The 12,940-nt window shown below is 41.7% G+C and overlaps 1 protein-coding gene across 4 annotated transcripts in view; it reads left to right on the top strand.

The window, feature by feature from the left end:
• Positions 1 to 12,939, top strand: part of unc5a (unc-5 netrin receptor A) — a 195,830-nt gene extending 182,891 nt beyond the window's left edge. For 2 of the 4 annotated variants that reach the window (XM_055224846.1, XM_055224844.1), the window contains 4 exons: positions 2,213 to 2,362; positions 5,825 to 5,989; positions 7,595 to 7,773; positions 9,983 to 12,897. In XM_055224846.1, coding sequence (XP_055080821.1) covers positions 2,213 to 2,362; positions 5,825 to 5,989; positions 7,595 to 7,773; positions 9,983 to 10,148 — 660 coding nt within the window. In that variant the 3' untranslated portion in view covers positions 10,149 to 12,897. Of the gene's footprint in view, positions 1 to 2,212; positions 2,363 to 5,824; positions 5,990 to 7,594; positions 7,774 to 9,982 lie in introns of all 4 variants that reach the window. The other 2 variants (XM_055224847.1, XM_055224845.1) reach the window with 2 other exon arrangements.
• The last annotated feature ends 1 nt before the right edge of the window (position 12,940 follows it).

Below are 12,940 nucleotides of genomic sequence, written 5' to 3'. Positions count from 1 at the left end.
TATTAAAAGGACATTGTTTTTGTGCAGAAAGAGTAAATAATGTGGTCAGATTGAGGGGCCCATCTATTAGCTCGGTGTCATTTGTTAACAGGATAATGGGCCGTAAAGTGGGCCATTATTCTCTCAGTTCAGAACATATGCTGAAATGCGGCAGTCGCACACTGTCATTTAGAGAGGACACAGAGGCAGCTGCTGCCTGCTCCTGTCTCTGCTCCTGTCTGTCAGGTGCACACGGGAACATGTCCTAGACCTGTTAGATCCTAATCCTGCCGTGTCAGCCTTGAACCTGACAAACTGCGAGACAGGCCAGTTAGTATTCACTCCAGTAACGTGATGTTGATAATGGGATAATTGGCATTCTGCAGTCTTTGCCTTGCCTTGCTAGCAGCGGTATAGATCAGTGCTACAGGTCAAAGACCTGATCAAAGTCCACCAGCCCTGATTTGCATTGCTAATCAGTCCCAACAAATAAATGTGCTTAAGAACTGTGTTAAACGAGGCGCTCTGGATGGCCTCATAATGTGCCTTTGTCTGGCTAAGAGACATAATAGCAGTGGGGTTTTTAATTCTGTGGAGAATGCTCTGCCCCCTGTTATTAACTCATTAGACCTCAGCGCTTTGATTCACAGCTCTGTCTGACCTTCCCACTCTGCACGAGCGTCACAAGACTGCACCACGACAGAGGCTCGAGCTCAGAGCAGTGTATATGTGAGCTGCACTGTGGCAAAAGAATAGGCCCGATAATCAGGAAGGGCATAATATTCATGTTAACAAGACGATAAGCTCTGAGCAAACATCCAAATTAACAATTCACTGTGCAAACAGGATGTATTTCTCAGGCTCAGCTGCTGAGTGGCTCTTTCAGTGAAGGAGAAAGCCTAGAAATAACACAAGCAGGTACACATCCCAAACAGATAATTAACAGCTTCCTCTCCTTCCTAATTGAAATCAGCCCTGCCCATTCTTGGGAACAAGGGCAGAAAATTGAATCACTGTACAGACAGAAATTGTCATTTTCTCCTTGAGTTGATGTGGTTTCAGAAAAGCGTACCATGGGAAGTCGCTCTGGCAGCCATCATTCAGCATATGGCCCCCATCCACATATACGGCTCTCCTGACGCTGTGCTGCTTTAGATATTCGTCCTCATGTCTGTCGCTATGTTGCATCTCTCCATAGACAGATTTCATGTCTTTTCACACTGCTAATTGCAGAGGTCTGTTTTTCACTCTTGTAATATGCTTTCCTAAGAGTAAGATGGCTAATGCAAATCCCTTTTGCAGAGTATAGCTCTTTAAGGGCAGCCCAAATCTAATACACTTCTATATCAGAGGAAAATGCAGCACATTATCATCCTATTCCAGATGGTCATTTGGATGGAGACAAACGAGCCAAAGTCCCCCAGAGATTAAAATATTAAACATGGTTCTACAAATCTATCCTGACATAAAAACGAAAATGAAATTAAGGAGTTTGGCCAATGGACTCGCCTCATCTCAGCTCGGGTCAGGTAAACACAGCGTTATGTTGTGTAAATGTGAAAATGCTCAGGGAGACAGGGATCAACCTTGTGATGACATTAGGACTCAGGCCCGGCCCAGTCTGGCTCAGTCTGGCTGCACACTGACACTATCTCCTGACCAAATATGTGCCACGCTGTTTTTCTCACTTTCCTATTTGTCCTTTGAAAATGGAAATCGTTTTGTAAAGACAAAAGTTTACTTGGTGTGAAGTTGACACAGAATGGTTCAGATTGTCAGTGGTCGACAATAGTCATTAATACAAGCCATATCTGTTCTATTATGACATGATGTAAAGTAACAACAGGAGGAACAAGATGAGCTCCTGTTTGAGACAATGAGCTGTATTAACAGGCCGACTCTTTTGTCCTCAATCTAATTCGTTTGGGTTTTGCCAATTTGATTTTTGTCCTTACACAAACAGAAAACTACTCCATTTTTCCTTTGAGAATCGTTAATAAATGCATAATGTGGAAAAGTAGTTTGGCTCAATATTAAATGTGATGTTATAACTCTTGAAGTAAAAATAGCACAAACACAATAACTATTTAGAATCATAAATAAAACACAGCTCCATGGAGACAGAGACACATTCAGTTCCACTTGAAATATTTACCAACAGAAAACGTGCCTTTAACTTCTTTTGGCATTAACCAATTCTACTGTTTTCCCTCTTTTGCGTTTGTGTTTTCAGGAGGTGATGGAGATGGAACGGCAGCTCGGTGGGCGCCTGATTGACGAACCCCACGTTTTGCTTTTCAAAGACAGCTACCACAACCTCCGCCTTTCCATTCACGACATGCCCCAGGCGCACTGGAGGAGCAAACTGTTGGCGGGATACCAGGTGTGTGCCGGGGCCGGCCGGGGGGCATGGGACCAGGGCAGTCAGTACACATCAGGGAGGGACCCCAGACGTGTAATACAAGTGCCCTGTCCTATCTGTGAATCTGTGAAAGTTATTAAAGTTGTGAGCTCATTTGTAGGTATTGAAAATGCAAAAAGCCTGGGGTCCCGTGTTATATTAAATTGTCTGTCCTGAGAAATTAAAGCTGCACTATATAACTTTAGCTGTGGGAAGGGGTCTGTTGCTATGGAGACGTTATTGCTTTACCCGGAAGGTTCTGCAGTGTGATGTTTAACTTATCTGACATGCATTTATTTAATTACGGTTGTTGTTATTGCTCGAAAAGACCTTGAAACGCATACATTGTTTACACGAGTGAGTGGGATGGCTCCTCTGCAGATCTGGAAAACTGCCACCTGCTTCATTTTAGCAGAGATAGAGACGTTGAATGCCTCACTGTGGAATATTCCAGGAAAAGCAATACAATTTCCACAAAGACAAATGGGCGCCGGACCCTCCACCACAAAATTGCACCTTTAAATCAGACTTAAACGGACTTTTCAGAGCTTTTAACCGTGTTGTAAACGTGCAGTTGTTTTTTGGAGTGATTTGTGCATGTTCAGTCTTTTAATCGCTTATTTTCGAGACGCCATTTTGCCGATCTACCCCCTTTTTCACCTCCGCCAGTACACGCCCACTGTGATGTACACACTTCATACTTCAATTGTATTTTCTAATCGGTGATACGCATAGGATTTGGCAGCACCACGTAGTTATTTTGGTACAAATATTTAAAAATCCACTACTCCTAGCGTGATCTGGAGCTACGTTTACAGTGACGTCAGCTCCCATTGGGCACTGCAGTTTTCTAACGTGGAAATCAGCGGATTTGTTTCTTTTATTAAGATGTTTTAGATGAATATTGCGATTTAAAATGTGCAAATGATAAACACGTAACATAATGATCCACAGGTGTCGTAGAGCAGACACAAACACAATAGATCTGCTTTAAAAATGTGCACGTGTGGGTAGAGGTGCGTTTTTCTATTGAGTTAGGCTTGTAATATTTCTGTGCAGTTTTTTTTCCAGCAGCCTTTTGTTCTTGTCTGTCTCTTCGGTAACTTTTCCTATCAAAACATATCTGAAACTTTGCGTCCCCCTTGTGCTGTGCAGTACACTGTGGCATTAACAGTAGTGTGCACAAACTCTCATCTGATTGATTATAGCTGCTCGTGTTTCCTCCGAGGCCCCGCCATGAAGTAGAACACTATGTAAATAAGCACAGCCCGATTCTCAGACCTCTGCACCTCGCTGCACCTCGTCGCACCTGCCTCTCCCACTCCGTCCCTGTTGTGGTGGTCCCGGGCCGTTCAAAGAGGAGGAGAAAACGCTCTTGCTCTGTAACTCTGTAAGCACCACGTCCCTAAAGAAAACAATGTCCCCACCATCACCGCAGAGTCTGATTCCTCCGGACTGCGCCTGTTCATTTGGAAGTGTTATTCCCCTCTCAGCAGCGCGGTCAAAAAAGGCCTTTAGTCTCCCTGGGGCCGCTGGAAGACTGGTATGCTTTCAAACTGCAGCCCCCACTGTTGGGCTTTATCTGCCTTTGTAACAGTGCCCCCGTTTGGCGCCCGCGATGTACTGCAGGCCTCTCGCTCTCAGTATGAGTGATGAGCCGATGAGAGTGAGAAGTGGGTGTGCCCTAGTGCTTTTGGAGTTGCCCCTCAGTGCTTCTCTGGGGATATGTAAACGAGCCATGAATATGCAGCAAGAGGGAGAGAGATGTAGATATTGTCAAGCTTGAATAAATTCTCCTTTACCTGGAAGGCAGAAAGAAGCGCACTGCGAATACGAGCCAGGTCTACACACAGTCAGCGGGTTATTAGTGAGTGGTGCTTTACTTTATCTGAGGATTATTGATACTAACCTGGGGTAAATCGTAAACACTCTTCTGATTTCACGGTATAACTTGAACTGTGTGTGTGTGTCTGATGGAGATTTGTCTCTGATTATTGACAAAGTTGGATAGATTGAGTCAGCACGAATTAAGATTAAATATCTACCAAGTTATAATGAAATATTCAGTTCATTTCAATTTAAGTTTATTTCTATGGTGCGTTTAAAACAACTTGAACTTCACACAAAAGAAATATACATACAGATAACACCATACATAGAAGTAAAACATAAGATATCCTGTTTAGTGTTAAATGCCAGGGAGATTTTCAGTCTATTTTTAAACTGCGTTAAAGATTGAGAGGATCTGACAGGCAGAGGGCGCTGTTTCCTAGTCTTGCCACTGCAACAGAAAAGGCTTCCTCTCCTCTGGTCTTGAGAATGGCTTTGTGCACAGCTGACCTCAGGGCTCTGGGTGGAAAATCGAAAAACCCTGGGTACATATGTTGTAATATGTTACACGTCTAATCTACATGCTTGTCCCTATAAAATAAATAAATAAACAAGCAAATAAATGAATGAATAACTCCCTCAGATGAAGAGGACCCATGGAGCGCACATATTTAAACACAGTTAACAACATTTTGACTTGACCTGATATGAAACAACAGCCAGAGCAGGTGTCATTGCACAGGTGAGGTGAGATGAAAACCTCGTGGGAGTCAAATAAATGCTTTTTTTTTAATTCTTTGAAAATATGGTCACTTGTACATATGGTCCAGAGATGGGAATATATGGTTTGCTTTTATTTGGACAGGGACAGTACACGACTAAACATTGATCTTAAAAAACAGGATAGATGTTTGGTGCCAGGTTGTAGCATAAATACTAATTTCCACCTATAGTCCCTGGACAGGCTGATGTTAAGAGTAACAGTTTGGTGTAGGTGGATGAAAGACTTGTAAACATATGGTACATACATCAAATACAACACCTCAAATACGCATACACACATACACAACCATACCAGTTTATTGACACACACAGAAACACGCAATTTCAGATACATACACTCACAAAAATATCAGATTCAGTATTTGTTCAGTTTTAATTTAGCCTCACCTGTTCCTTGCATTTTCACATTATAAAATTGCAGGTAGTAGGTAAGTTGGTAGTGCGTTTACCCACTGATCTGAAGGTTAGTGGTTCGAATCCCGCTTTCAACATAAACATCATCAGATCCACTCATAGATGAATGCTGCCGTTGTGTACTTAGGCAATACACTTAGCCCACCTTGCCCCCGGAGACTATAAAAATCTGACCATTTACCTCAAAATTACACAAACATCCAGAGTTTCCTTGACAGGCTGAAGCTCACACCTCTTTTTAAAGACAAAATTCTTCTTGCGAACTTGTCCCACCAGATTTACTCAACACCTCCCCCTCCACAGTGACACCCTCCCCGTCTGTAATAAACGCGCGTCCAGATGTTTTTGGAGAAAGATGGCGGCGTATTTCTGCCGGCGCCCGCTCACTCCTCTGCCGCATTGCTGTGTGTCTTACAGGAGATCCCCTTCTACCACATCTGGAACGGGTCCCAGCGGTACCTGCACTGCACGTTCACTCTGGAGCGCCTGAGCTTGAGCACCTGCGAGCTCACCTGCCAGCTGTGCGTTTGGCAGGTGGAGGGGGAGGGCCAGACGTTCAGCCTCGACTTCAACATCGCCAAGGTAACACTCGTCTATTTGTTACCCGCTCGCGACGCTAATTACAATTCCCCCGATGTCGCCCTTTATGGCTTGCGTTTCAGTAGTTCCTGGTTAAGGCTATATTTTTAATGTTTGTTTTATACCTTTAATGAGGTTTTATGGATAAGCTCCACGGAAAGGTCCAAAGCCCATAAAAATAGAGAGGGCTGCACCACGAGGACATCTGGTGTAAAGCCCGTGCTAAATCAATATGCTAATTGCTGCACACTTGGAGACTGCTGATTTGATGTGACCAGAAACGAGAACTTTAATATAATTTAAGTGTAGATGTCTAAATATTAACCATTTTGCTGCATATATTTACAAAAACAGTAGTAAAAAGTAGATTCAGAATGCAATAGCTCATGGACAGTGATGGGAAGAATGCTTGTGTAATTGAATGTAATGTGTAACTAATGTATATAGTTACACAATACTGTATGCTCAAATTAAACATGGTCCATTCAGATTACTGTGTTCTGAATACTTTGAATACCATTTACACTGAGTTGCATGTACATTATAGTGTAAAGACGCAGCATAAGACTAAAAACAGCTTTATGTTTGCTTCACTGTTTATTCTGGAGAAGGAAAACTCACACATGCCTCACCACGAGAGCTGTTTTTTTTAGTTTTTCCTCACTAATTCTGTGCAGTTTGGAGCCTAACTTGCATGCAAATACTATAATGTATGTGTAACTTTGATTTTAGAAGTGTAACTATACTCTGAATACCACTAAATGGAAAAAATAGCTGTACAGTTACTCAAAATTATTATATTCAGTTACTTCCCAGCACCGTCCATGTTGGTTGAGGTAGATTATCATTGTCAAAATAGTCTCTAGTAAAGATAATATCACAATAATTATAAAAAAAATACTGACTGTTCAACAATTGTAGCTCAAATTACCATATATATACAAGTCAAAAAGACACAGTAAGATCCGATTATGCGTAAGTTCTGCGTTTAAACAGCTGTTATAAAAATGTAGTGAAAGCAGCACTGGCCTAAGAGCCTGGAGACGGAGACAGAGTTTATTTCAGGTGGTATAATTATCTTTGCTGTTATATAGAATTTATCATAATTATTGTCGTCTTTTTAAATTGCGATTAGCGATTGTGATTAGGAACTGTTTATTGTCCCGTCCCTAAACCCGAGTCTTTTATGTCGTGAAAATATATATGCCTGTCTAAGTCTAACCGAGAAAGTGTGTCTATAATAGTTACAACCTTTACTATTCAATTTCAGTTTATTTCTACAGCACGTTTAAAACCACTTCAGCTGACCCAAGTGCTTCACATAAAAAACAGATATACTGATAACACGATACACAGGAAAAGAACAATAAAACACCTGTATATCTTGTTGAGCTGGTGTTAAATGCCAGGGAGAAGAGCTTGGTTTTACTCCGGTCTTAAACTGAGTTACAGACTGAGAGGATCTGACAGGCGGAGGGCGGCTTTACTAGAAAAAGGTTTTATTTATGTTGATGTCACAGTGGGTTCATGGGAGCAATTGTTCCATCTAACTTGCACATTATTGCATATAAACCTGACTTATTCTTGCGCACTGTGGTCTCTGCGCAGGACACCCGGGCCCTGGACTCAGAGTTTATGCTCATGGACAGCAGCAGCACAGCCCTGGCCGGTCCCAGCGCCTTTCAGATCCCGTACCTCATCAGACAGAAGATCTGCAGCAGCCTGGACGCCCCCTGCCCCAACGGAGCTGACTGGAGAATGCTGGCACAGAGACTTAAACTGGAGAGGTAAATGTCATACAAACACATTTATTCTTAGGGAAAAGCATGGCCGGATCGAGGATTTACACTTTTCTTGGTGTTTAGGTTAAGAAAAAACATTACGTTACATTTCATATAATATTTTCTGACTATAAATCTTTTTTTTTTATATCTTCCATCAGTTTTTGGTGTATTTTGTAGCGGATTTGTCAGGATCAGTCAAATATTTTAACCCTATAAATGTGACAATAACTCTTGAACCACAAACACTTCAAACACGCAGTTTTTGTTTGAAATTGTAGGTTAAGCCGAGTAGACCTTATTTTTAGATACAGCCAATTAGATCCGCTCTGTTGCTCTTTGCTTACAGTACTTTTCAGCGGTACATTCGTTTTTTGAACTTGCCTCCAAATGCGCAGCGGTGTGCGGACACGTCGGATGTTTCAAGCCCTTAAACTACAGTAGATGTTGACTGAGCGTTGCCGTGGAAACCTCATCAAGAGCACCTTTGGCTCCGTGCGGCGTTTAGTTAAGGCTCTCGAGAATAGAGGTCACCGAGCACTTAAAGCCCGCTCGTTGAAAATAATGAAGAAGCAATCATCCCAATTGTCCAGGGCCGTACTCAAGGTTCAGAGGTGAAGAGATCAGCCCACAATTTGTCTCCGGAATAATGTCACTTTGTGAGGTAAGCAAGTGAATTAACATCGTCGGATCACGACATGATTCCCGCGTGATGTTTTAATTTGAAAGCAGGTAAGAGACCACAAAAGTACATTTCTAGTGGCTCAGTGTTGTTTAGCAGTTTTAGGCCGTAATTGGGAATCAAGGAGGCACGGTGTCCATCAGTGGCCGAAAAAGACGGAATGGGTTTGGAACAGTGCCCGAGAGCGAGGCGTTTCTTCTCTGTTACAGTATTACCTGCAACAGCAAAGCCTCGCATTGATCCCCATCCACCAATTTAATGTTGCCCTGGTAATGAAATCAAATAGGTACACTTCATTTGTCCAATCAACTTTATTCAACCCAATTAATCACAAATTGAATTGATGCACTACAGCCTTAATTAGCAATGTTTTGCTCAACGTAATCAATTCTCATTTGGATTATAGAGCAAAGGAACAGAGGAGCGGCTGTTTGGTTTGTCCCTAACAAGTCGAATGCTGCAGCAGCTTGGCGACGTGTCCTGGTGTATTTCTGTCCTTTGTTTGTGCGTAGCGTTCAGACTGGGACCAATCAATAAAACTTAAAATGCCAAGAACCTTTCATTTGATCTTTTTCTCCCTAGACGGTGCAAACGGCTGCGCGCGAGCCGTACAAGATAAGCTCGTGTTTCACACAGAGAGGTGAATAAACAGGGCTGACACGTCCGACACTAAGCTTCCACTTTTTTATCTGAATAATGTCACAAAGGCTGCTTCTTTGGCTCTTTTTCTGACCGGCGCTTCTTCGCTTTTTAAAATCCAATCAACTCAAAAATAGCTCAGTGGCTTCTTTAAGCCTGTCACGCCACCGCGCCAAGCTTCAACGTATCACCACGCAAACAAACTAGGAACTTAAAATGGACTCCGTTTGACCTTCGTAAAGGTGAAAAGTGCTGTTTGGACTTCCTTTTTCGCTCACACACTACAGAGTCTCCCCTTTGTGCCGAATGCTTTCTACCACTCAGGGCTGGAGATGTCGCATGTGCACTACATAACTGTTAAATCCCCCGACATTTGAAGGAACAGAAAAAGGCCATTAAGTCAAACAGGCATCTCCAGGTTCCACGGGGATCAGCTTCTACACAACATCAAATATAGAGGCGCGACGGGCCCCTGCTTTGTGCCCATCGATTGGGTTTGATCGTAAAGGTTCTGCTGCCAAAATGGAAAAAAGGTCACTTCCGACTTAGCTGTAAAGTGCGTAGAAGATTTGTTTAGTGGGATTTAGAGCCAATTTCAACATCAAATAAGGACCGAAATGGATCTTATACGCTGTTAAATGAAAATTGCAGGGGATTTTGTGTTTGAAGACACTTTCAAGAGCTTCCCTTTATTATTTTTTTACTTGTTGGATCAGATGATGGCGATATAAAATGTAATAAAAGTTGACATTGACAGACTTACCAGAGGCTGTGGGACAATAAAATGCGACTGAAAGGTTTTTCTTTCCATATATAGAAACAGCTCAATGCTCCGATATGTGAAAAATGTAATAAAAAAAGGATTTGATTCTATTTTTTTCTTTCTTTCTACAGACACATGAGTTTTTTTGCATCCAAAGCAAGCCCCACCTCAGTGATCCTGGACCTTTGGGAGGCGCAGCATTTCCACAGCGGCAACATCAACCAGCTGGCCACCGTCATGGCCGACATCGGCAAACAGGAAGCCATGATATTCCTGGTCTCAGATGGAGAGTGCTAACCCAAAAACTGTTGGAACTATTGTTTAAATGGGGAAATGTTCAAGTCAAAGTAAGTGTAATGCCCAAATGTCTTCACTTTTGAAGACTCAATGCTTTTGTAGGGATTCCCTGCCATAACAGAACAAGCATTTTAAAGTAACCAAATGGTCAAGTCTGTTGTGTCAAAAGTGTATTCATGAAACCAGTTCAGTAACAAATATATTTCCACCCTCAAAACGCCATTCAAACATCCTGAGGAGCCTTCTGAAGAGTAGAGTAACTTGCCTTTTAAAAAAGCTATATCGAGCAATATGCAAAGTCATATATTTTCTATGGCCAATACAATACTGCAAATTAAATGACATTAAGAAAGGATGAGGCGTTCAGGTTTTAGATGAGTTATGCAACTGGCAGTTTATCCTGAATCACTGTTTTTACAGAGGTCACGAGGGTCTGTGAACCACCTCACCAACACGGCTTTAGCTGCAGCTCTCACTCATTTGTCAAAGATGCTTGTCTCTGCTTTAGTGCATCTGTTTTTGAATGTCCCATGATTGTTGCTACGGTAACGTTGTGATCTGAGCTAATACTTTTAGTGCTGCTGTCGTGTATTTTGTATTCAACATCAAATTTAACATTGATGACAAAATATCTCCAAATTATGTTCAGACAATTCTCAAATTACCTCTGTTGTAGAATCCTATTACTTGTGGGCTATTACTGCTTCTTTAAGTGGTCATAATATTATGGTTCATGGCTCTATAAAAGAACACTAAATGTTGTCAAAAACACTTCACATGTGTGAATTTTGTCAGAGCAGAAAATAAACCCTACCTTCTACAAATAATAAAGCACTTGCTCCACTCGAGTGCCAACAATTTCCTTCAAATGAATTGAGATGAGATGATTTGGTTTGAAGCCTAAAGCCATGTTGGGGGGTTGGGGAGGGGCTCGATTTGTGGCAAAAGCTTATTTCCACATCAGAGAAAATGCCTATCTCTCAAGAAAATTCAAGTGTCTCATTCATAACGTCACGGCGGTGCTCACAAAAGATGCTTTGAAAGTCCTTTTCAACAAGTTAATTTGGAAAAGGAAAAGCGAAAATAATCCCGACTTCTCAGTCACCACGGCGACCGCACTTGTCCAATATTCAAGGTTTTCTGTCAGAACACTCGTCTGCTCGCTGTCCAGTGACTCCTTTGAGAAGGTCTGAGCAATCCTAAACTAGCCATAGCTCTTTGTCTGTCTCAGGGTTGCATGTGAAGTGTCTGTTCAGTAGAAAGAGCCTTCAGTGACGTCCCAGCTTTAGTTCACCTTCATCACGCCACAAAGATTGTCTGATATCGGGAATGTACAAGTTTCATGTCATGGGAGAAAACCTTACACCATTTCCTTTAAGTTGCTTTTTTATGCAATCTCACTTTTATAATGATTTAAACTACCTTGAGCATTTTATTAATGTTGTGGAGATGCCATTAAAATAAAGGTGTCCACTTTCCTAACGATGCCCTGGGTCCATAAAGTGCTGTTATCGCCCAAACTAAAACTTTCCATGAAAATGAACTGTCACGTTTAAAATGTAAATACTTTTTATATAGCAGCCGTGAGCTGTCACTTTGCATATTGTATATCAGCGAATTGGTAACCAAAGTCCACCACATCCTCCCTTTTCCATTCTCATGCCACAGTAAAGAGTAAACAGCTGTTCATTTCTGTCTCTAGACACTTTGTGTGTGCAGGAATCTGTTTATTTTACGACTTTGTAAAGAAATGTATATTATATTTTAATATGAAGCCAAAAAAAGACACTTAAGTGGCGCAGCATTTGTCAAGTCCAGTTGTGACGTGTTTGCCTATATCCTGTTCTTTGGCGAGCGGTGAAGACTCTCTGCAGTGTTAAGGATTTAGAGACTGTTTTACAACTTTCTACACATTTCATTGCGTCCTTACTCTGTATATGTCTGATAATTTGTATAACTGTTAGCATCTACAGCCCAATGCTTCATGAGTCACTGCTGGGACTGTGTGAGCTAAAGGACTGGATGCCGACAGCAGCGACGCAGCAGAAGTCTGCAGCCGTGGCAGATGTACAGTCAAGACTGTGTGTTATCGCCCCTGTCACTGTCTTGGATGTGTTGTCTAAGCACATTTAAGTAATGTAATTCACCAGCCTCTGCTCACGTCCCACACGCTCTGCTCAGACTCATCAAACCTGGGCAGGAACACGTCACTTTGCTTTTGTTTAAGGGGTCGTCATCTCACTGCAGTGTGGGGGAACAATCCATCTCACGCTTTTGTCTGCTGTGTGTCATTAATATCCAGTGTCTATGATGTGTGTTTGAGGGAGTTTGGGTTTGTGCCAAGCTCTGGTCACTGACAAACTAAACTTTTCTAGTTTTGAAGTCAAATCAGTATGTTCTGTATCTGTGGATGTTTCTCTTCTGTTCCAGGTTCATGTTTCTTGCCTTTCTGCAAGTCAAAAATGCTGTATTTATTACATGCCACAGCGCTTATGCAATTGTATAATCCTGTTCTGTTTTTTTATTTGTTTTTTAACCTTTTGTGTTTCTTATCGTTGATGTAAATTGTTGTCAGAACCTTTTGTGGCAATGGAAAAACTTCTGCTAAAGGAGATTTTCTGTACCTTTTGGACAATGATATGGATTTGTGGGTAGAATTTTGAAAATTCGTTTCTAAGTGCTTTCAAGTATTTACTTGGCCTTATGTATATATCTATCTATGACATTTCAGAAAGGTATGTATAGTAATTCAACCTGAAATTGGTGTAAATAAATTATATATTGTTACATTA

The sequence above is a fragment of the Periophthalmus magnuspinnatus genome, chromosome 10 (genome assembly GCF_009829125.3).
Source record: "Periophthalmus magnuspinnatus isolate fPerMag1 chromosome 10, fPerMag1.2.pri, whole genome shotgun sequence".
Taxonomy (NCBI): domain Eukaryota; kingdom Metazoa; phylum Chordata; class Actinopteri; order Gobiiformes; family Gobiidae; genus Periophthalmus; species Periophthalmus magnuspinnatus.
This window is presented reverse-complemented; position numbering and strand designations above follow the sequence as displayed.